This window comes from Oncorhynchus mykiss, chromosome 32 (assembly GCF_013265735.2).
Source record: "Oncorhynchus mykiss isolate Arlee chromosome 32, USDA_OmykA_1.1, whole genome shotgun sequence".
Lineage (NCBI taxonomy): Eukaryota > Metazoa > Chordata > Actinopteri > Salmoniformes > Salmonidae > Oncorhynchus > Oncorhynchus mykiss.
In genome coordinates this window covers 11,632,534-11,656,987 of record NC_050572.1, presented here as the reverse complement: position 1 = coordinate 11,656,987, position 24,454 = coordinate 11,632,534, and the positions used below count along the sequence as shown (strand labels likewise).

The 24,454-nt window shown below is 44.8% G+C and overlaps 1 protein-coding gene across 3 annotated transcripts in view; it reads right to left on the bottom strand.

Annotated features, from left to right (window-relative positions):
- Positions 1–463: 463 nt before the first annotated feature.
- LOC110487925 (phosphoprotein associated with glycosphingolipid-enriched microdomains 1) overlaps positions 464–24,454 on the bottom strand; it is a 103,176-nt gene continuing 79,185 nt past the window's right edge. For 2 of the 3 annotated variants that reach the window (XM_036971462.1, XM_036971460.1), the window contains 6 exons: positions 15,301–15,515; positions 13,130–13,181; positions 9,011–9,113; positions 7,722–7,909; positions 7,088–7,594; positions 464–1,143 (listed from right to left, as the gene is read on the bottom strand). In XM_036971462.1, coding sequence (XP_036827357.1) covers positions 805–1,143; positions 7,088–7,594; positions 7,722–7,909; positions 9,011–9,113; positions 13,130–13,181; positions 15,301–15,449 — 1,338 coding nt within the window. In that variant the 5' untranslated portion in view covers positions 15,450–15,515 and the 3' untranslated portion in view covers positions 464–804. Of the gene's footprint in view, positions 1,144–7,087; positions 7,595–7,721; positions 7,910–9,010; positions 9,114–13,129; positions 13,182–15,300; positions 15,516–19,084; positions 19,135–24,454 lie in introns of all 3 variants that reach the window. The other variant, XM_036971459.1, reaches the window with a different exon arrangement.

The window sequence follows — 24,454 nt, the reverse complement described above, 5'->3', positions numbered from 1 at the left end:
GCTGGGGTTGAGGGTGAGGTTAGGAGTTAGGCTGGGGTTGAGGGTGAGGTTAGGAGTTAGGCTAATGGCTGTGGTTGAGGGTGAGGCTCGGAGTTAGGCTAATGGCTGGTGTTGAGAGTGAGGCTAGAAGTTAGGCTAATGGCTGGGATTGAGAGTGAGACTAGGAGTTAGGCTAATGGCTGGGATTGAGGCTAGGAGTTAGGCTAGTGGCTGGGGTTGAGGGTGAGACTAGGAGTTAGGCTAATGGCTGGGGTTGAGGCTAGGAGTTATGCTGGGGTTGAGGGTGAGGTTAGGAGTTAGGCTAATGGCTGTGGTTGAGGGTGAGGTTAGGAGTTAGGCTAATGGCTGCGGTTGAGGGTGAAGCTAGGAGTTAGGCTAATGGCTGGGGTTGAGGGTGAGGCTAGGAGTGAGGTTAATGGCTGGGGTTGAGGGTGAAGACAGGAGTTAGGCTAATGGCTGGGGTTGAGGGTGAGGCTAGGAGTGAGGTTAATGGCTGGGGTTGAGGGTGAGGCTAGGAGTGAGGTTAATGGCTGGGGTTGAGGGTGAGGCTAGGAGTGAGGTTAATGGCTTGGGTGGAGGGTGAGGCTAGGAGTGAGATTAATGGCTGGGGTGGAGGGTGAGGCTAGGAGTGAGGTTAATGGCTGGGGTTGAGGGTGAGGCTAGGAGTGAGGTTAATGGCTGGGGTTGAGGGTGAGGCTAGGAGTGAGGTTAATGGCTGGGGTTGAGGGTGAGGCTAGGAGTGAGGTTAATGGCTGGGGTGGAGGGTGAGGCCCCAGAAACTCAGGCTTTAGGGTCCATAGGCAGTCAGAGACGGGAGCTCTCCCTGTTCAACCCCAGGGCCAGCTCACCTACACTCTCATAGTCTGGCTCCTGAACCTGGTTCCCCAGCCCCAAGTCCTCTCCACTGCCAGTCTTAGGGATGTGGATGATCTCGTAGCCAGGCTCGATGCTCTCTGTGGGGGGTCCCTGGGGGTCTGACTCCCCCTCTCTGGGCTGGGGGTGGATGTCCCTGACGGTAGCGTAGAGATCACTGGAGGAATACTCGGGGACCAGACCCTTGATATCAGCAATGCTGCTGTAGTCACTCTCCTTCTCCTCCACATCTAGACCTGGCTTCCCCACCGTGGAGTACATGTCTGACAGCTGGAGAGAGAGAGAGAGGGGGGGGGGGGGGGGGGGGGGGGGGTGCAGTCAGTGTGAACATCAAAGGCCTTTGTTTTATTTAGGTGAGGTCACAGTGAGGCTGACATATCTAATAACCAGGTGAGGTCACAGTGAGGCTGACATATCTAATAACCAGGTGAGGTCACAGTGAGGCTGACATATCTAATAACCAGGTGAGGTCACAGTGAGACTGACATATCTAATAACCAGGTGAGGTCACAGTGAGACTGACATATCTAATAACCAGGTGAGGTCACAGTGAGGCTGACATATCTAATAACCAGGTGAGGTCACAGTGAGGCTGACATATCTAATAACCAGGTGAGGTCACAGTGAGACTGACATATCTAATAACCAGGTGAGGTCACAGTGAGACTGACATATCTAATAACCAGGTGAGGTCACAGTGAGGCTGACATATCTAATAACCAGGTGAGGTCACAGTGAGGCTGACATATCTAATAACCAGGTGAGGTCACAGTGAGACTGACATATCTAATAACCAGGTGAGGTCACAGTGAGACTGACATATCTAATAACCAGGTGAGGTCACAGTGAGGCTGACATATCTAATAACCAGGTGAGGTCACAGTGAGGCTGACATATCTAATAACCAGGTGAGGTCACAGTGAGGCTGACATATCTAATAACCAGGTGAGGTCACAGTGAGGCTGACATATCTAATAACCAGGTGAGGTCACAGTGAGACTGACATATCTAATAACCAGGTGAGGTCACAGTGAGACTGACATATCTAATAACCAGGTGAGGTCACAGTGAGGCTGACATATCTAATAACCAGGTGAGGTCACAGTGAGGCTGACATATCTAATAACCAGGTGAGGTCACAGTGAGGCTGACATATCTAATAACCAGGTGAGGTCACAGTGAGGCTGACATATCTAATAACCAGGTGAGGTCACAGTGAGACTGACATATCTAATAACCAGGTGAGGTCACAGTGAGACTGACATATCTAATAACCAGGTGAGGTCACAGTGAGACTGACATATCTAATAACCAGGTGAGGTCACAGTGAGGCTGACATATCTAATAACCAGGTGAGGTCACAGTGAGGCTGACATATCTAATAACCAGGTGAGGTCACAGTGAGATTGACATATCTAATAACCAGGTGAGGTCACAGTGAGACTGACATATCTAATAACCAGGTGAGGTCACAGTGAGGCTGACATATCTAATAACCAGGTGAGGTCACAGTGAGACTGACATATCTAATAACCAGGTGAGGTCACAGTGAGCCTGACATATCTAATAATAATAACGTCAATATCAGAGATGGTGACTGGCTAGCTGTTCCTTCACGTCTCATAGAGGTTGGCGGTACTGTGAGGATGGAGCCTGTTTTAAAGTCCATCTTTCACTTGGTCAAGGACATACTGTATGAGGACATATAAGACGTAAATCTTTACACAGGGGTTGGTGGGGACTTTGTTTCTACCTCAGAGAGCACTGAATCGATACGATTCCTCTATGGATGCACATTGTCAAAACTCAACAGATTTGCTTTTGTTTTTGGCTTAATTAGCGAATCAATTCATTTGATTACTTGGAGCGCAGCGGTGTGGAATCATGAAGATAAGCTCTTGCCCCTGTCATCAACGAGCCTCCATGTGTCTCTTGTAATGTTAGTCTGTTCTAATTCAGTGTCCCTAAAGTCTTTGTCCACGTGCCTTTACAAATTAAAGTGCCAGTACAGTTAAGTACTGTAAGTAGTTTCATGACTACCACCAAGAGTAGTTCCTGACTACAACCAGGAGTTGTTCCTGACTACAACCAGGAGTTGTTCCTGACTACAACCAAGGGTTGTTCCTGACTACAACCAGGAGTTGTTCCTGACTACAACCAGGAGTTGTTCCTGACTACAACCAGGAGTTGTTCCTGACTACAACCAGGAGTTGTTCCTGACTACAACCAGGAGTTGTTCCCGACTACAACCAGGAATTGTTCCCGACTACAACCAGGGGTTGTTCCCGACTACAACCAGGAGTTGTTCCCGACTACAACCAGGAGTTGTTCCTGACTACAACCAGGAATTGTTCCCGACTACAACCAGGAATTGTTCCCGACTACAACCAGGAGTTGTTCCTGACTACAACCAGGAGTTGTTCCTGACTATAACCAGGAATTGTTCCTGACTACAACCAGGAGTTGTTCCTGACTACAACCAGGAGTTGTTCCTGACTACAACCAGGAGTTGTTCCTGACTATAACCAGGAATTGTTCCTGACTACAACCAGGAGTTGTTCCTGACTACAACCAGGAGTTGTTCCTGACTACAACCAGGAGTTGTTCCCGACTACAACCAGGAGTTGTTCCCGACTACACCACTTGACCAGAAGATATGGTTCCTAGATATGGCAGTCAGGTCATTTTTCCTGACCATACTATAGCTGAAAACTAGGGACCAGAGTTGTTCTTTGTCAAGTCACTTTCATGCTCAGACAGACAACCTGAAATGGTCCACCCACACAGACAGTGTGGTGAAGAAGGCGCAAAAGCGCCTCTTCAACCTCAGGAGGCTGAAGAAATTTGGCTTGTCACCCAAAACCCTGACAAACTTTTACAGATGCACAATTGAAAGCATCCTGTCGGGCTGTATCACCGCCTGGTACGGCAACTTCACCTGGAGAGCCCTGCGGTTGAGGGTGGTGCGGTCTGCACAACGCATCACCGGGGGCAAACTACTGCCCTTCATGACACTTACAGCACCCGATGTCACAGGAAGGCCAAAAAGATCATCAAGGACAACAACCATCCAAGCCACTGCCTGTTCACCCCGCTATCATCCAGAAGGCGAGGTCAGTACAGGTGCATCAAAGCTGGGACAGAGAGACTTGAAAAACAGCTTCTATCACTAACTCAGAGAGGCTGCTGCCTACACTGAGACCCAATCACTGGCCACTTTAATAAATGGATCACTAGCCACTTTAAATAATGCCACTTTAATCATGTTTACATATCTTACATTACTCATATCATATGTATATACTGTATTTTATACCATCTATTGCACCTTGCCGCCCGGCCATCGTTCATCGGGAACAATTCCTGGTTGTCGTCAGGACAACATGCCAATGTGTCAGTCAGCCAGAGAATGTGTGTGGTTAGGTTTCACATGGGTACACACACACACACAAACACACAGGCTATCGCACACACACACACACACACACACACACACACACACACACACACACACACACACACACACACACAAACACACAGGCTATTGCGCACACACACAAAAATAATCAACCTCTATCCCTTTGCTGACAGACAACTCTCCTGGTGACATGCTGAATAGCAGTTTATCTAAGATAATGGCCCCTTGTGAGCGCCACACTTGTGACTGGCAAGGTCAATTACATTTCCTCTGTGTAAATCAAAAGCTTCTAAGGCCACGGGAGACGCAAAGTCAAATTATTCCAGACAACAGAACAGAGTCATTTCTGGTTATTATGGCTCAATAGCTGTGTTACAGAGCGGAAGAGCAGATTGCAGAGTGTTGAACAAAGCAAAATTGTGTGTGTGTGTGTGTGTGTGTGTGTGTGTTTGCTGAGGGTCTAACTGAGGGAGAACCCAGCAGACTTAAACACACAAACACACACACACGCGCACACGCACACACACACACCGAGCGTCATCCTTCATTTCTGCCAGGTCTGTCAGACTGACGGTGGGCAGCTGGATCTCACCAGGCTTTTCCCCTCTCCTCATCTCATCCCCTCCTCATCCCCTCCTCATCCCCTTCTCATCCCCTCCTCTCCTCTCCACACTACTTTGCATGCATTACCACACGCATTCATTCCCCTGTCGGTCTGACAAGACAAATCACCAGCCAACCCCAGTCACACCGACGCACCGTAACAGAGGAACGTTACGAGTTAAACCTTAAATCAGCCTCAGGGTGTCTGAAAGTGTGTATCCAAGTGATTCAGTTCATACGTGTGTCATACGTGTGTCATACGTGTAAAAGGCAAAGTGGGGGGAGAGGCGAAGAACATAATTAATGCTGACTCCAGATTATGACACTGGAGGACGGAAAAGGCTTTGGGAGTGTAGGTAGCCCAACCCAGCACAGCCCCGTGGTTGGTTCAATATTTCATCAGAGGATCAAACTAGGCTAGGCGTCACCTGCTGTCCAACACAACATTTTTACTACTGATTAGCTGATTGACTGGATGGCTGGAGCGTCAAATTTTTTACTACTGATTAGCTGATTGGCTGGACGGTTGGAGTTTCAACACTGTTATTAATGATTAGCTGATTGGCTGGATGGCTGGAGCGTCAACATTTTTACTACTGATTAGCTGATTGGCTGGACGGCTGGAGTTTCAACATTTTTACTACTGATTAGCTGATTGGCTGGACGGCTGGAGCTTCAACATTTTTACTACTGATTAGCTGATTGGCTGGACGGTTGGAGTTTCAACACTGTTATTAATGATTAGCTGATTGGCTGGATGGCTGGAGCGTCAACATTTTTACTACTGATTAGCTGATTGGCTGGACGGCTGGAGCTGGCCCAGGACACGGGCGAAAGGGGACAAGTCCAAGTCAAGACAGAGACCAGAACAATGAGAGTCCAATTCAAGATCATGTTTGTAATTTTGTCAGATCGCACCATAATAAGAGCTCAACATGTACAGTGTTTCTGTGTTAAAGATTTGGTGCTGCACAGTTTGCAGAAAACAGTCGCTTTCAAACTAGGGATTTCGCAGCTAATTGAGGTAAGACAGTAACTCTTCTCATAGATTATGCATGTAAGAACTACACATTGACACAACCCAAAACAGAAGGTTTAAAAGATACGTACTAATAGCCAAAGTACTGGCGCATGTCTTTAACATTTCAGAACAGTGTGCGACTCACAAACCCTTCCCCCAGTCTCCCCTTAGACAGCGTGCGACTCACAAACCCTTCCCCCAGTCTCCCCTTAGACAGCGTGCGACTCACAAACCCTTCCCCCAGTCTCACCTTAGACAGCGTGCGACTCACAAACCCTTCCCCCAGTCTCCCCTTAGACAGCGTGCGACTCACAAACCCTTCCCCCAGTCTCACCTTAGACAGCGTGCGACTCACAAACCCTTCCCCCAGTCTCACCTTAGACAGCGTGCGACTCACAAACCCTTCCCCCAGTCTCACCTTAGACAGCGTGCGACTCACAAACCCTTCCCCTAGTCTCCCCTTAGACAGCGTGCGACTCACAAACCCTTCCCCCAGTCTCCCCTTAGACAGCGTGCGACTCACAAACCCTTCCCCTAGTCTCCCCTTAGACAGTGTGCGACTCACAAACCCTTCCCCTAGTCTCCCCTTAGACAGCGTGTGACTCACAAACCCTTCCGCCAGGCTCCCCTTAGACAGCGTGCGACTCACAAACCCTTCACCCCAGTCTCCCCTTAGACAGCGTGCGACTCACAAACCCTTCCCCCAGTCTCCCCTGCTAAAAGACAAGACCAAGACACTCAATATGTGGTCTCAATCTGTGGTTTCAATATGTGGTCTTAATATGTGGTCTCAATCTGTGGTCTCAATATGTGGTCTCAATATGAGGTCTTGGGACCGGACTCCAGTACTACAACTCTTCAACCTCTTCTCCTTCTCTCAATTTTTATGGCACTGTTCACTCTCTCTCTCTCTCTCCATCTCCATCTTTTCCTTCGCTCTCTCTCTTCCTCTCTCTGCTCTTTCTCTCTCTCTCCCTGCTCTTTCTCTCTACCTCATAATGCCGATCAGACACAGAGCGACGGAGAGACGCTCTTCCCATTGTTCTGCTTTCTACTCTAACTTGTGGCTCACAGCTGAATCAACACATCTAGTCAGGAATCAGTTGAGCTGTCTTTCTACTGTACAAGTACTGTATTTCTCCTTCACAAACATAGATAAACATGATCCTCACCTCTCCGTTTTGCAGCGCGGCCCCCAGTACCACCACCGCTCCTGCGTCCATCATGGTAGGCTGGTTGTCGTTCTCATCCAGCACCTTGTCAGGTACAGGCGGGGGTCTGTCCTCCTCCTCGGGCTCCTCTGTGGGGCTCACAGCAGCAGTGATGGTGGCTGAGCGCCTGGCCTCCAGGTCTGCACTGTAACGGCTCTTCTTGTTGAGATCCACCGAGGCGTACTCCACTCCCGCGCACAGGGGCCCCCGCTCTGGGGAGCCAGGGCTGAGGTGGCCGTTGTGGAGGGCTGGAGGGTTGTTGGGAGGTGGGAGGTGGTTGTGGTGGTGGTGGTGGTGGGAAATTTCATTGTCATCAGGGCTGAGGGGGGACATAGTACCGTCTCCGTTGAGGAGACCTGCAGCCAGGCTCCCTGGATGGTCCTTCAGCTCTTTGACCGTCTCGTACAGGGAGTCTTCAACGCTCACGTCACGGGACGCCGTCAAGTCGCCGCCTCTCTCCTTCACCACCTAGTTTAGTTGATTAAGACAGCCGTCACTACATTAGGACTAGTCTTCCTGGGTCGATACAGTACAACCATACAAACACAAGTAAAATAAATACATAATAACATCAACAACAACAAATCCCTAATACCTCGTAGGTGCCGTCTCCAGAGGGAGGGAGAAGGGGTCCGCTGGAAGATCCCATCCCCTCCAGGGTGCTGTTGGGTGGGATGCTGGGCAGCTCGCGGTCCTGGGGACACTTGGAGCTCCGCAGCTCAGACTGACTGGACAGCATCTCCTCAGAGGGCTGGGGACTGCTGTCCTGGGTGTCTGTCAACACTGGGGGACCATGGATAAATACATTTGACTGACTGGACAGCATCTCCTCAGAGGGCTGGGGACTGCTGTCCTGGGTGTCTGTCAACACTGGGGGACCATGGATAAATACATTTGACTGACTGGACAGCATCTCCTCAGAGGGCTGGGGACTGCTGTCCTGGGTGTCTGTCAACACTGGGGGACCATGGATAAATACATTTGACTGACTGGACAGCATCTCCTCAGAGGGCTGGGGACTGCTGTCCTGGGTGTCTGTCAACACTGGGGGACGATGGATAAATACATTTGACTGACTGGACAGCATCTCCTCAGAGGGCTGGGGACTGCTGTCCTGGGTGTCTGTCAACACTGGGGGACCATGGATAAATACATTTGACTGACTGGACAGCATCTCCTCAGAGGGCTGGGGACTGCTGTCCTGGGTGTCTGTCAACACTGGGGGACGATGGATAAATACATTTGACTGACTGGACAGCATCTCCTCAGAGGGCTGGGGACTGCTGTCCTGGGTGTCTGTCAACACTGGGGGACGATGGATAAATACATTTGAGTTGAGTTCAATTGAATTTAATTTAATTTTGTTGAGTTGAGTTGAGTTGGATTGGATTTAATTTAATTGGACTCAACAAAGGGAAGAGAGATGATGTGTGGGTGGTTATGCTGGGTTAACAGAGAGAGAGAGTTTGAGTATGGGGAGCCTCAATCTTAAACAACAACATTGCATCTTTGAAAGCTGCAGTGGACAATTTGGACAAGTTAGCCTGTTCGTTCACAGATCTAATCTGTACCTTGGTTAACTCCTTTAACATTGGTTGTCATGCCAGCGGGCCTAACATTTGGCATGGCGACCAACAGGGGAGCTGGCTACAACACATATCTGTTACCAGACCGTAAGTGGAACATGCCTCATGGGTTAGACTGCCACAGGTGTGGAAATCAAAAGGAATAGCCAAGTAAGTAAAGTGAAGAATAGGCTAAATGTAGATGGTCTGTGTGCCTAATGAATATTACACTATTTAAAAAGTCATGAATGAAATGGCAACAAACAATAAACAACACATGCAGAAGCGGTCGTCGAGTGTGTGTGTGTGTGTGTGTTACCTGTACCACTGGTTAGTGGGCCGTTGTGTGAGCTGCTCACCAATAGGTCAGTCCCTGGGCTGTCCACAGACTGACTACCGGTAAATGTCTCTCTCTCAGACACCTATAGAACGACAAAGACTGGGTTAGGATGGGGATATGTGGCTTATTATAAACACAGGTCTAGGATCAGTTTTACCCTGTGTGGTCCTGTGTGGTTCAGTAAATACATATACTACAAATATATCCACACGCTGTACTATAAGTCACTTTGGATAAGTGGAGTTATATACATTATATATATAGTACCAGTCAAAAGTTTGGACACACCTACTCATTCAAGGGTATTTCTTTATTTGTACTATTTTCTACATTGTAGAATAATAGTTAAGACATCAAAACTATGAAATAACACATATGAAATCATGTAGTAACCCAAAAAAGTGTTAAACAAATCAAAATATATTTGAGATTCTTCAAAGTAGCCACCCTTTGCCTTGATGACAGCTTTGCACACTCTTGGCATTCTCTCAACCAGATTCACCTGGAATGTTTTTCCAACAGTCTTGAAGGAGTTCCCACATATGCTGAGCACTTGTTGGCTGCTTTTCGTACACTCTGCGGTCCAACTCATCCCAAACCATCTCAATTGGGTTGAGGTCGGGTGATTGTGGAGGCCAGGTAATCTGATGCATCACTCCATCACTCTCTTTCTTGGTCAAATAGCCCTTGCACAGCCTGGTGGTGTGTTGGGTCATTGTCCTATTGAAAAACAAATGATAGTCCCACTAAGTGCCAACCTGATGAAATGACATATCTCTGCAGAATGCTGTGGTAACCATGCTGGTTAAGTGTGTCTTGAATTGTAAATAAATTACAGACAGTGTCACCAGAAAAGCATTCCCCCACCATCACACCTCCTCCTCCATGCTTCACGATGGGAACCACACATGCAGAGATCATCCGTTCACATACTCTGCGTCTCACAAAGACACGGCGGCTGGAACCAAAAATCTCAAATTTGGACTTCTAATGATTTCCAACGGTCTAATGTCCATTGCTCGTGTTTCTTGGCCCAAGCAAGTCTCTTCTTATTATTGGTGTCCTTTAGTAGTGGTTTCTTTGCAGCAATTCGACCCTGAATTCCTGATTCATGCAGGCTCCTCTGAATAGTTGATGTTTAGATCTGTCTGTACTTGAACTCTGTAAAACATTTATTTGGGCTGAAACCTGAGGCTGGTAACTCTAATGAACTTATCCTCAGCAGCAGACGTAACTCTGGGTCTTCCTTTCCTGTAGCCGTCCTCATGAGAGCCAGTTTCATCATAGAGCTGGATGGTTTTTGAGACTGCACTTGAAGAAACAAATGATAGTCCCACTAAGTGCAAACCAGATGGGATGGCATATCGCTGCAGAATGCTGTGGTAGTCATGCTGGTTAAGTGTGCCTTGAATTCTAAATAAATTACAGACAGTTTCACCAGCAAAGCACCTCTACACCATCACACTTCCTCCTCCATGCTTCACGGTGGGAACCACACATGCAGAGATCATCCGTTCACATACTGCAGCAGAGGTAACTCTGGGTCTTCCTTTCCTGTGGCGGTCCTCATGAGAGACAGTTAACTCTAATGAACTTATCCTCTGCAGCAGAGGTAACTCTGGGTCTTCCTTTCCTGTGGCAGTCCTCATGAGAGACAGTTAACTCTAATGAACTTATCCTCTGCAGCAGAGGTAACTCTGGGTCTTCCTTTCCTACGGCGGTCCTCATGAGAGACAGGTAACTCTAATGAACTGATCCACTGCAGCAGAGGTAACTCTGGGTCTTCCTTTCCTGTGGCGGTCTTCATGAGAGCCAGTTTCATCATAGCACTTCATGGTTTTTGAGACTGCACTTGAAATGTTCCTGATTGACCTTCATGTCTTAAAGTACTGATGGATTGTCATTTCTCTTTGCTTATTTGAGCTGTTCTTGTCATAATATGGGCTCGGTCTTTTACCAAATAGGGCTATCTTCTGTATACCCATCCTACCTTGTCACAACACAACTGATTGGCTCAAACACATTAAGTAGAAAAGAAATTCCACAAATTAACTTTTAACATGGCCCACCTGTTAATTTAAATGCATTCCAGGTGACTACCTCATGAAGCTGGTTGAGAGAATGCCAAGAGTTTGCAAAGCTGTCATCAGTGCAAAGGGTGGCTACTTTGAAGAATATGAAAAATATTTTAGTTTAACACTTTTTTGGTTACTACATGATTCCATATGTGTTATTTCATAGTTTTGATGTCTTCACTATTATTCTACAATGTATAGAATAGTACAAATAAAGAAAAACCCTTGAACGAGTATGTGTCCACACTTTTGACATTAGATCAGTGGCATCCTAATCCTCATTCTGAGAGGCTGTGGTCAAATATAATACCTTTACACAATTACACCTCAATTCATATGAACATCAACACATTGTGATGGGAGAAATGGGCATTGAGCCACACTGCAGGTCTTTACATTGTTTGTCAGGCACCTCACTGACATAAAAACCAAAGGACAGAGAGGACGTAACCATTAGATCTACACCACCACCTGGTGGCTGTGTCTGATAATGACTGAATCCGATGGCATTCCTATAGACTGGCGACACAAGGGGTCAGTCTGCTGAGGAGAAGACAAAGACCCAATTCAACCTGCCAGTCTGTGGTTAAAGGGAAGTCCTCCTCCATAACTTCACAGGCGAGGCCCGACACTACGGCCTAAACGTTACTCTCCAGATACTGTAAGTATGAGATAAAAAAAGGTTTCCACGTCCTCAAGGGGTTTGAGCAACAAGTGTTTGTGTGTGTGACAGCAAGTAATTAGAATGTAAGGACGATGTCAGTTTCTTTCTAAAGAGAGCCATTTATCTCACTTAAACACAACTTGTACGTGTAATTTAGTCTTTACCATAGCTAATGCTCATTATGGTCTTCATTATTGTGGAATGGCTGGGGATAGTGCGATAAATCACAATATACATTCAGAATCCCATTGAAATAAACATAAACTATAAACTAAATAAACTATAAACTATGAACTGGTGAAATAAAAGGTGAATAAAATATTGTGCTTCTGAAAATACTGATTCTTCTCCAAGAACGTTTCAGTTTATATGAAGATACTGCAGACCGAAGTGGAACAAACTCTTCACATCTGGGGTGCAATCATTAGTCCAAACAGTTTCAAAATGGTTTGCAACTAAAACAAGGGTTTCTATTGGACAAATGCAGGTAGGTCCCTCTCCCGTTTCATTCAGTTTGCTTTCGTTTAAGAAACATTTTTTTCAACAGAATCAGCGCAATGATACGTCCCTGGTGCTGATTCCAGACCAGCGCACACAGTGGGTATGTATGTGTGTCTTTGTGTGTGTGTGTGTGTGTGCCGCTGAGACCTGTCAATCACAGAGCTGGCAGAGATCCCAAGCCTCATTTACAACTAGACACGCTCCATGATCACATCATGAGGACTCTCCCACACAGGGGCTAATGTGTGTGTGTGCGTGTGTGTGTGTGTGTGCGCGTGTGTGTGTGTGTGCGTGCGTGTGTGTGTGTGTGTGTGTGTGTGTGTGTGTGCGTGTGTGTGTGTGTGTGTGTGTGTGCGTGCGTGCGTGTGTGTGTGTGCGTGTGCGCGTAAGTGCATGTGTGTGCGTGCGTGTGCGTGCGTGCGTGTGTGTGTGTGCGATAGAGGGAGTAAATATTTTGGCTGCATTCATCACATTATACTAATACTCCTTCCCCCCTCTGGAATGCATGTCTCCCTTCTGTCCATTCCTTCCTGGATAACCTCTGAACTCTTGACCTGGGTCATCCGTCCAATAGACTCCCTCCATCCCGTTCTGCACTAAGGGCTGCATCTTCAACTCACAGCTATTGTCTCCTCTGCAGGATTCTAAGTCAGAGACCAATCCTTTTGCTCGTTAGACAAGTTGTCTCTGACAGTTTCTGTTCCTTGTTTTTATTGACTAAAGTTTTCACCAGTCTCACTGAAGTGTTGAGAGGAGCGTCGGACAGAAGAGTTATTTTCAGGGGACAGACACAGCAGACTAAGTAAGGCTGTTTTAAGTGAAGGAAATGGCAGATCTGTTTAGTTCAGTCGGACTCACTCCATTCATGAGGTTCTCGTGGGCCACTGGGCGGCAATTTGATTTCTTTGGCCTGGAGAAGAAGAAGGATGAAGCAGGGAGATGTTGATTAAAACTTTGTCTGCCTTTTGAGTTGATGTATTGACTCTGGGCTAAAGCATTTACAAACTTTAACAATGTAGTCTATTTTACAGACTGTAATAATACAGTCTATTATACAGATTGTAATAATGTAGTCTATTATACAGACTGTAATAATGTAATAATACAGTCTATTATACAGACTGTAATAATGTAGTCTATTTTACAGACTGTAATAATGTAATAATACAGTCTATTATACAGACTGTACTAATGTAGTCTATTTTACAGACTGTAATAATGTAGTCTATTGTGCAGACTGTAATAATGTAGTCTATTATACAGACTGTAATAATACAGTCTATTTTACAGACTGTAATAATGTAGTCTATTGTGCAGACTGTAATAATACAGTCTATTTTACAGACTGTAATAATGTAGTCTATTATACAGACTGTAATAATGTAATAATACAGTCTATTATACAGACTGTAATAATGTAGTCTATTTTACAGACTGTAATAATGTAATAATACAGTCTATTATACAGACTGTACTAATGTAGTCTATTTTACAGACTGTAATAATGTAATAATACAGTCTATTATACAGACTGCACTAATGTAGTCTATTTTACAGACTGTAATAATGTAATAATACAGTCTATTATACAGACTGTACTAATGTAGTCTATTTTACAGACTGTAATAATGTAATAATACAGTCTATTATACAGACTGTACTAATGTAGTCTATTTTACAGACTGTAATAATGTAATAATACAGTCTATTATACAGACTGCACTAATGTAGTCTATTATACAGACTGTAATAATGTAGTCTATTATACAGACTGTAATAATGTAGTCTATTGTGCAGACTGTAATAATGTAGTCTATTATACAGACTGTAATAATGTAGTCTATTTTACAGACTGTAATAATGTAATAATACAGTCTATTATACAGACTGTACTAATGTAGTCTATTTTACAGACTGTAATAATGTAATAATACAGTCTATTATACAGACTGTAATAATGTAGTCTATTATACAGACTGTAATAATGTAATAATACAGTCTATTATACAGACTGTACTAATGTAGTCTATTTTACAGACTGTAATAATGTAGTCTATTTTACAGACTGTAATAATGTAGTCTATTATACAGACTGTAATAATGTAGTCTATTATACAGACTGTAATAATGTAGTCTATTATACAGACTGTAATAATGTAGTCTATTATACAGACTGTAATAATGTAATAATACAGTCTATTATACAGACTGTAATAATGTAGTCTATTTTACAGACTGTAATAATGTAGTCTATTATACAGACTGTAATAATGTAGTCTATTATACAGACTGTAATAATGTAGTCTATTATACAGACTGTAATAATGTAGTCTATTTTACAGACTGTAATAATGTAGTCTATTATACAGACTGTAATAATGTAGTCTATTTTACAGACTGTAATAATGTAGTCTATTTTACAGACTGTAATAATGTAGTCTATTATACAGACTGTAATAATGTAGTCTATTATACAGACTGTAATAATGTAGTCTATTATACAGACTGTAATAATGTAGTCTATTATACAGACTGTAATAATGTAATAATACAGTCTATTATACAGACTGTAATAATGTAGTCTATTTTACAGACTGTAATAATGTAGTCTATTTTACAGACTGTAATAATGTAGTCTATTATACAGACTGTAATAATGTAGTCTATTATACAGACTGTAATAATGTAGTCTATTATACAGACTGTAATAATGTAGTCTATTATACAGACTGTAATAATGTAGTTTATTATACAGACTGTAATAATGTAGTCTATTATACAGACTGTAATAATGTAGTCTATTACACAGACTGTAATAATGTAGTCTATTTTACAGACACACTATTGTGCTGGTCTATCTATCGGTACCAATGTAAGAATGTGATAAATAAACTATCTGTTAGAAGTAAATCAACAGTACAGAATAAATATAACATAAGTACAATGACAGTAACATTATTTATGTTTTCATCTGACATTTTATTGAATGTGTGTGTGTGTGTGTGTGTTTGTGTGTGTGTCCCACTCACCCCTGGCAGCCTGCACACAGCAGCAGTAGCATTGAGAGCAGCAAGAAGACAGAGATGGTCATCAGCTGCACATTGCCTAAGGATGTCGCCGTGGCGTCCCCTGACCCCACGACCCCCAGTTCCCACAAGCCACTCAGCACCGGAGCCATGATGCATCACACACTGGGAGGGGACCCGCTAGCAGGGGGCATCACACAGACACCCTAGGATGGTAACTATATGAAAGAGGGAGAGAGAGAGAGAGAGAGAGAGAGAGAGAGAGAGAGAGAGAGAGAGAGAGAGAGAGACAGAGAGAGAGAGAGAGAGAGAGAGAGAGAGAGAGAGAGAGACAGACAGACAGACAGACAGACAGACAGACAGACAGACAGACAGACAGACAGACAGACAGACAGAAAGAAAGCAAGAAAGAAAGAAAGAAAGAAGGAACAGTATTATGCAGTGTTCTGCCAGGACTAGACAAGTCTATTCTAAAAAGATATAATAGTAGAGTACAATGAATGATGTTGCCACTTTCCAAGTCATCAACTCATCCTCTGACCCAATGGAAGACAATCTCATATATCATTTCAGTGGATATTAATGAATCATATAGCACAGAAATATGTTACTCTTGTGCCAATACAGATCTGCCTAGATTTCATGCAATACAAATGCAATGTAGTGCAGTGTTTTAAACAAGCCACAAGGGGGCAGGCCAGCGCAGACACAGACTGCAATGCAGACATTCAGGGTCATATTCTGTCTATATGCTCCAGATCTGCTGCAGTCTACCCACTCAGAGAATACTACAGAACATGCGTCCTGCGCATGTAATAAGTAACCTCCCCACGTAAGCTATACATGCCTGAAAGCTGTCCAAGAGGGTTAGGCTGAATTCAATTATGCTTGTATCCTGAGTTATTTTTGGCCAGAGAGGGTATGCCCAACCTCCACAAACTGAATGGGCAGATTGCAATCAGATGGCTGGCAGCCTAAAGTGTTGCTGAGGACTGGGCACTGCGTCCCTCTCTCTCTCTCCCTTTCTCTCGCTCTCTCTGTGTGTGTATGTGTGCATATCAGCGCGCACGCGCAAGTGTGTGTGTGTGTGTGTGTGTGTGTGTGTGTGTGTGTGTGTGTGTGTGTGTGTGTGTGTGTGTGTGTGTGAGTGAGTGAATGAGTGAGTGAGTGAGTGAGTGAGTGAGTGAGTGAGTGAGTGAGTGAGTGAATGAGTGAGTGAGTGAGTGAGTGAGTGAGTGAGTGAGTGAGTGAGTGAGTGACAGAGAGAGAAAGAAAGAGAAAGACAATGAGGGACAGAGAGAGAGAGAATAAAAGGAGTAAGGGCCTCAGAGACAGGATAAAGACAGGGTAGTTCAGTCCTGGCACTACTACTAGTCTGATTGCAGTCTAACTAACCTTCGCTTTTCAATCAGTCAATCAGACAGCAGTGACAGAACAGGGAGGAAGAGGACATCTGAGATGTGACAGAACAGGGAGGAAGAGGACATCTGAGATGTAACAGAACACGGAGGAAGAGGACATCGGACAATGTATTATTTTGTCATTTAGACAGAGCCAAACATATCAAATCATTATTTGTTATTTGTCACATGCTTCATTGACAACAGGTGTAGAATAACAGTGAAATGCTTACTGACAGGCCCTTCCTAACAACGCAGATAGAAAACAAGAGAAATAACAGAAAAATAATAACACAAAGAATAATAACACAATGAGTAACGATAACTTGGCAATATACACGAGATACCAGTACTGAGTCGTTGTGCAGGGGTACCAGTACCAAGTCGATATGCTGGGTACCAGTACCGAGTCGATGTGCAGGGGTACCAGTACTGAGTCGATATGCAGGGGTACCAGTACTGAGTCAATATGCAGGGGTACCAGTACTGAGTCGATGTGCAAGCGTAACGAGGTCATTGAGGTAGATTTGTTCATTTGGGTTGGGATAGAGTGACTAGGCAACAGGATAGATAATAAGTCCAGGTAGCTAATTGGTTAATTATTTATCAGTCTTATGGCTTGGGGGTAGAAGCTATTCAGGGTCCTGTTGGTTTCAGACTTGGTGCATCAGTACTGCTTGCCGTGCGGTAGCAGAGAGAACAGTCTATGACTTGGGTGGCACTCTGCTCTGATCCTATGCAAATGTAGTTGTAGAGCGTGGGAGCTGCGAGAACTACAGTAAGTTCAGGCCAGCATTGTGTAACAGAAACAACACACACACACACACAGTGTGAAAGTACACCCAGTAGCAGAGTGAAAACCACCCAAGCTTCTGTCAACATCAGCAGCTCAGTGGTATGAACTAATGACACATGTTGAGAGGTGATGCATACCAAGGACAAACGGAAACAAACATACTATACACAAGCTGTTTACACACTCCACCCATTTACACACTCCACTCTATTTACACACTCCACTCTATTTACACACTCCACTCTATTTACACATTCCACTCTCTATTTACACACTCCATTCTCTATTTACACACTCCACTCTATTTACACACTCCACTCTATTTACACACTCCACTCTCTATTTACACACTCCACTCTCTATTTACACACTCCACTCTCTATTTACACACTCCACTCTATTTACACACTCCACTCTATTTACACACTCTACTCTATTTACACACTCCACTCTATTTACACACCACTCTATTTACACACTCTACTCTATTTACACACCACTCTATTTACACACTCTACTCTATTTACACACTCCACTCTCTATTTACACACTCCACTCTATTTACACACCACTCTATTTACACACTCTACTCTATTTACACACTCCACTCTCTATTTACACACTCCACTCTCTATTTACACACCACTCTATTTACACTCCACTCTATTTACACACTCCACTCTATTTACACACTCTACTCTATTTACACACTCCACTCTATTTACACACCACTCTATTTACACACTCTACTCTATTTACACACCACTCTATTTACACACTCTACTTTATTTACACACTCCACTCTCTATTTACACACTCCACTCTCTATTTACACACCACTCTATTTACACACTCTACTCTATTTACACACCACTCTATTTACACACTCTACTCTATTTACACACGCCACTCTCTATTTACACACTCCACTCTCTATTTACACACCACTCTATTTACACACCACTCTATTTACACACTCCACTCTATTTACACACTCGACTCTATTTACACACTCCACTCTATTTACACACCACTCTATTTACACACTCTACTCTATTTACACACCACTCTATTTACACACTCTACTCTATTTACACACTCCACTCTCTATTTACACACTCCACTCTCTATTTACACACCACTCTATTTACACACTCTACTCTATTTACACACTCCACTCTATTTACACACCACTCTATTTACACACTCTACTCTATTTACACACCACTCTATTTACACACTCTACTCTATTTACACACTCCACTCTCTATTTACACACTCCACTCTCTATTTACACACCACTCTATTTACACACTCCACTCTCTATTTACACACCACTCTATTTACACACTCTACTCTATTTACACACTCCACTCTCTATTTACATACCCCACTCTCTATTTACACACCACTCTATTTACACACTCTACTCTATTTACACACCACTCTATTTACACACTCTACTCTATTTACACACCACTCTATTTACACACTCTACTCTATTTACACACCACTCTATTTGACCCTCAGTCCCAGAGTGAGAATCTGTCCTGTGAGTTACAGTTCAAGCAGACGGTAAACAGAACCTTACCTTGATACCCTGTTGACTCAGGCTGTGGTTATTCAGTAGCTCGTCCTTGCCTGCAGAGAGGAGAGAGAGAGGAGTTACTAACTGTGGGAAGTAGCGTGGTGGTGTAGAGTAGAGCACTGCAGAACGTACAGCAGGGTGGGGTATGGGTATATAGACAAGCATGGATGGCACACAGCAATGTGTACAGTAACTAAGATGATAATGACTGGGTGACATCATCCCACTGTGTTCTATGTATCATGACCTGAGATGTGATCTCTCTGTCCCTAATCCCATCAGACAGAGCAGAGGACACCAACTGGAGAGGCACATCACATAACCATGAACTTTAACTGCCAGAGCTGTTACTGTACCCTACCAGAGCTGTTACTGTACCCTGTCAGAGATGTTACTGTACCCTGTCAGGGCTGTTACTGTATCCTGTCAGAGATGTTACTGTACCCTGTCAGGGCTGTTACTGTATCCTGTCAGAGATGTTACTGTACCCTGTCAGGGCTGTTACTGTATCCTGTCAGGACTGTTACTGTACTCTGTCAGGACTGTTACTGTACCCTGTCAGGACTGTTACTGTACCCTGTCAGAGATGTTACTGTATCCTGTCAGGACTGTTACTGTACCCTGCCAGAGATGTTACTGTATCCTGTCAGAGATGTTACTGTATCCTGTCAGGACTGTTAATGTACCCTGTTATTGTACCCAGTCAGGGATGTTACTGTACCCTGTCAGGACTGTTACTGTACCCTGTCAGAGCTGTTACTGTACCCTGTCAGGACTGTTACTGTACCCTGTTATTGTACCCAGTCAGGGATGTTACTGTACCCTGTCAGGACTGTTACTGTATCCTGTCAGGGCTGTTACTGTACCCTGTCAGAGCTGTTACTGTACCCTGTCAGAGCTGTTACTGTACCCTGTCAGGGCTGTTACTGTACCCTGTTATTGTACCCAGTCAGGACTGTTACTATACCCTGTCAGGACTGTTACTGTACCCTGTCAGGGCTGTTACTGTATCCTGTCAGGACTGTTACTGTACCCTGTCAGGACTGTTACTGTATCCAGTCAGGACTGTTACTGTACCCTGTCAGGGCTGTTACTGTATCCTGTCAGGGCTGTTCCTCAACTGGTACTGTACCCTGTTACTGTACCCTGTTACTGTATCCTGTCAGGGCTGTTACTGTACCATGTCATGGCTGTTACTGTATCATGTCAGGGCTGTTACTGTATCCTGTCAGGGCTGTTACTGTATCCTGTCAGGGCTGTTACGCAACTGGTACTGTATCCTGTCAAGGCTGGTACTGTACCCTGTCAGAGATGTTACTGTATCCTGTCAGGGCTGTTACTGTATCCTGTCAGGGCTGTTACTCAACTGGTACTGTATCCTGTCAGGGCTGTTACTCAACTGGTACTGTATCCTGTCAGGGCTGGTACTGTACCCTGTCAGAGATGTTACTGTATCCTGCCAGGGCTGTTACTCAACTGGTACTGTATCCTGTTACTGTACCCTGTTACTGTATCCTGTCAGGGCTGTTACTGTACCCTGTCAGGGCTGTTACTGTATCCTGTCAGAGCTGTTACTGTACCCTGTCAGAGCTGTTACTGTACCCTGTCAGGGCTGTTACTGTACCCTGTTATTGTACCCAGTCAGGACTGTTACTATACCCTGTCAGGACTGTTACTGTACCCTGTCAGGGCTGTTACTGTATCCTGTCAGGACTGTTACTGTACCCTGTCAGGACTGTTACTGTATCCAGTCAGGACTGTTACTGTACCCTGTCAGGGCTGTTACTGTATCCTGTCAGGGCTGTTACTCAACTGGTACTGTACCCTGTTACTGTACCCTGTTACTGTATCCTGTCAGGGCTGTTACTGTATCCCGTCAGGGCTGTTACTGTATCCTGTCAGGGCTGTTACTGTATCCTGTCAGGGCTGTTACTGTATCCCGTCAGGGCTGTTACTGTATCCTTTCAGGGCTGTTACTCAACTGTACTGTATCCTGTCAGGGCTGGTACTGTACCCTGTCAGAGATGTTACTGTATCCTGTCAAGGCTGTTACTGTACCCTGTCAGGACTGTTACTGTATCCAGTCAGGACTGTTACTGTACCCTGTCAGGGCTGTTACTGTATCCTGTCAGGGCTGTTACTCAACTGGTACTGTACCCTGTTACTGTACCCTGTCACTGTATCCTGTCAGGGCTGTTACTGTATCCTGTCAGGGCTGTTACTCAACTGGTACTGTATCCTGTCAGGGCTGTTACTGTAGCCTGTCAGGGTTGTTACTGTACCCTGTCAGGGCTGTTACTGTATCCTGTCAGGGCTGTTACTCAACTGGTACTGTATCCTGTCAGGGCTGGTACTGTACCCTGTCAGAGATGTTACTGTATCCTGTCAGGGCTGTTACTGTATCCTGTCAGGGCTGTTACTCAACTGGTACTGTATCCTGTCAGGGCTGTTACTCAACTGGTACTGTATCCTGTCAGGGCTGTTACTCAACTGTTACTGTACCCTGTCAGGGCTGTTACTGTATCCTGTCAGGGTTGTTACTCAACTGGTACTGTACCCTGTTACTGTACCCTGTTACTGTATCCTGTCAGGGCTGTTACTGTACCCTGTCAGGGTTGTTACTGTATCCTGTCAGGGCTGTTACTGTATCCTGTCAGGGCTGTTACTGTATCCTGTCAGGGCTGTTACTGTATCCTGTCAGGGCTGTTACTCAACTGGTACTGTCTCCTGTCAGGGCTGGTACTGTACCCTGTCAGAGATGTTACTGTATCCTGTCAGGGCTGTTACTGTATCCTGTCAGGGCTGTTACTCAACTGGTACTGTATCCTGTCAGGGCTGTTACTCAACTGGTACTGTATCCTGTCAGGGCTGGTACTGTACCCTGTCAGAGATGTTACTGTATCCTGTCAGGGCTGTTACTCAACTGGTACTGTATCCTGTTACTGTACCCTGTTACCGTATCCTGTCAGGGCTGTTACTGTACCCTGTCAGGGCTGTTACTGTATCCTGTCAGGGCTGTTACTGTATCCTGTCAGGGCTGTTACTCAACTGGTACTGTATCCTGTCAGGGCTGTTACTGTAGCCTGTCAGGGCTGTTACTGTACCCTGTCAGGGCTGTTACTGTATCCTGTCAGGGCTGTTACTCAACTGGTACTGTATCCTGTCAGGGCTGGTACTGTACCCTGTCAGAGGGCTGTTACTCAACTGGTACTGTATCCTGTCAGGGCTGTTACTGTATCCTGTCAGGGCTGTTACTCAACTGGTACTGTATCCTGTCAGGGCTGTTACTCAACTGGTACTGTATCCTGTCAGGGCTGTTACACAACTGGTACTGTACCCTGTCAGGGCTGTTACTCAACTGGTACTGTACCCTGTCAGAGATGCTACTGTACCCTATCGTGGCTGTGGTGACATTTCAATGTCTAGTTTAGATTTACATTGGGTTGAGATTTCAACAGACATTTCGCCATTTAGTTTGAAATGGCACCCTATTCCCCACATAGTGTCCTACTTTTGACCAGAGCCCTATGGGCCTTTTTTGTGACGCAGTCTGAGTAACTGCCAGTCACTGACTCTCTATAACTGCCAGTCAGTGTGTCCTTCTCTCTTAGTCAGCGTGTCCTTCTCTCTCAGTCAGTGTGTCCTTCTCTCTCAGTCAGCGTGTCATTCTCTGTTACTCAGTGTGTCCTTCTCTCTCAGTCAGCGTGTCATTCTCTGTTACTCAGTGTGTCCTTCTCTCTCAGTCAGCGTGTCCTTCTCTGTTACTCAGTGTGTCCTTCTCTCTCAGTCAGCGTGTCCTTCTCTGTTACTCAGTGTGTCCTTCTCTCTGAGTCAGCGTGTCATTCTCTGTCAGTCAGTGTGTCCTTCTCTCTCAGTCAGCGTGTCCTTCTCTCTCAGTCAGCGTGTCATTCTCTGTTACTCAGTGTGTCCTTCTCTCTCAGTCAGCGTGTCATTCTCTGTCAGTCAGTGTGTCCTTCTCTCTCAGTCAGCGTGTCCTTCTCTCTCAGTCAGCGTGTCCTCTCTCAGTCAGCGTGTCATTCTCTGTTACTCAGTGTGTCCTTCTCTCTTAGTCAGCGTGTCATTCTCTGTCAGTCAGTGTGTCCTTCTCTCTCAGTCAGCGTGTCCTTCTCTCTCAGTCAGCGTGTCCTTCTCTCTCAGTCAGCGTGTCATTCTCTGTTACTCAGTGTGTCCTTCTCTCTCAGTCAGCGTGTCCTTCTCTGTTACTCAGTGTGTCCTTCTCTCTCAGTCAGTGTATCAGAGCTTTTGAGAGACAGACACACAGCAGACAATTGCAGACTGACTGACAGGCACGGATACCGCCATGTCACCATGGCAACTCTGTATTCACCCCGACCCCTTTCTGATTGTTTATGGTTTGACAGTAACAATAATATACATAATTGCCTGAACAGCACCGAGTAAAGGGACATAGGTGGAAGAATTACGATTTTCCAGCTCCATCTGCGGAGAATATGAATAATAACTCTCATCTCCTTCCCTAGTCCATAATAATGACTCTCATCTCCTTCCCTAGTCCATAATAATAACGCTCATCTCCTTCCCTAGTCCATAATAATAACTCTCATCTCCTTCCCTAGTCCATAATAATAACTCTCATCTCCTTCCCTAGTCCATAATAATAACGCTCATCTCCTTCCCTAGTCCATAATAATAACTCTCATCTCCTTCCCCAGTCCATAATAATAACGCTCATCTCCTTCCCTAGTCCATAATAATAACTCTCATCTCCTTCCCTAGTCCATAATAATAACTCTCATCTCCTTCCCTAGTCCATAATAATAACTCTCATCTCCTTCCCTAGTCCATAATAATAACTCTCATCTCCTTCCCTAGTCCATAATAATAACTCTCATCTCCTTCCCTAGTCCATAATAATAACTCTCATCTCCTTCCCTAGTCCATAATAATAACTCTCATCTCCTTCCCTAGTCCATAATAATAACTCTCATCTCCTTCCCTAGTCCATAATAATAACTCTCATCTCCTTCCCTAGTCCATAATAATAACTCTCATCTCCTTCACTAGTCCATAATAACTCTCATCTCCTTCCCTAGTCCATAATAATAACTCTCATCTCCTTCCCTAGTCCGTAATAATAACTCTCATCTCATCTCCTTCCCTAGTCCATAATAATAACTCTCATCTCCTTCCCTAGTCCATAATAATAACTCTCATCTCCTTCCCTAGTCCATAATAATAACTCTCATCTCCTTCACTAGTCCATAATAACTCTCATCTCCTTCCCTAGTCCATAATAATAACGCTCATCTCCTTCCCTAGTCCGTAATAATAACTCTCATCTCATCTCCTTCCCTAGTCCATAATAATAACTCTCATCTCCTTCCCTAGTCC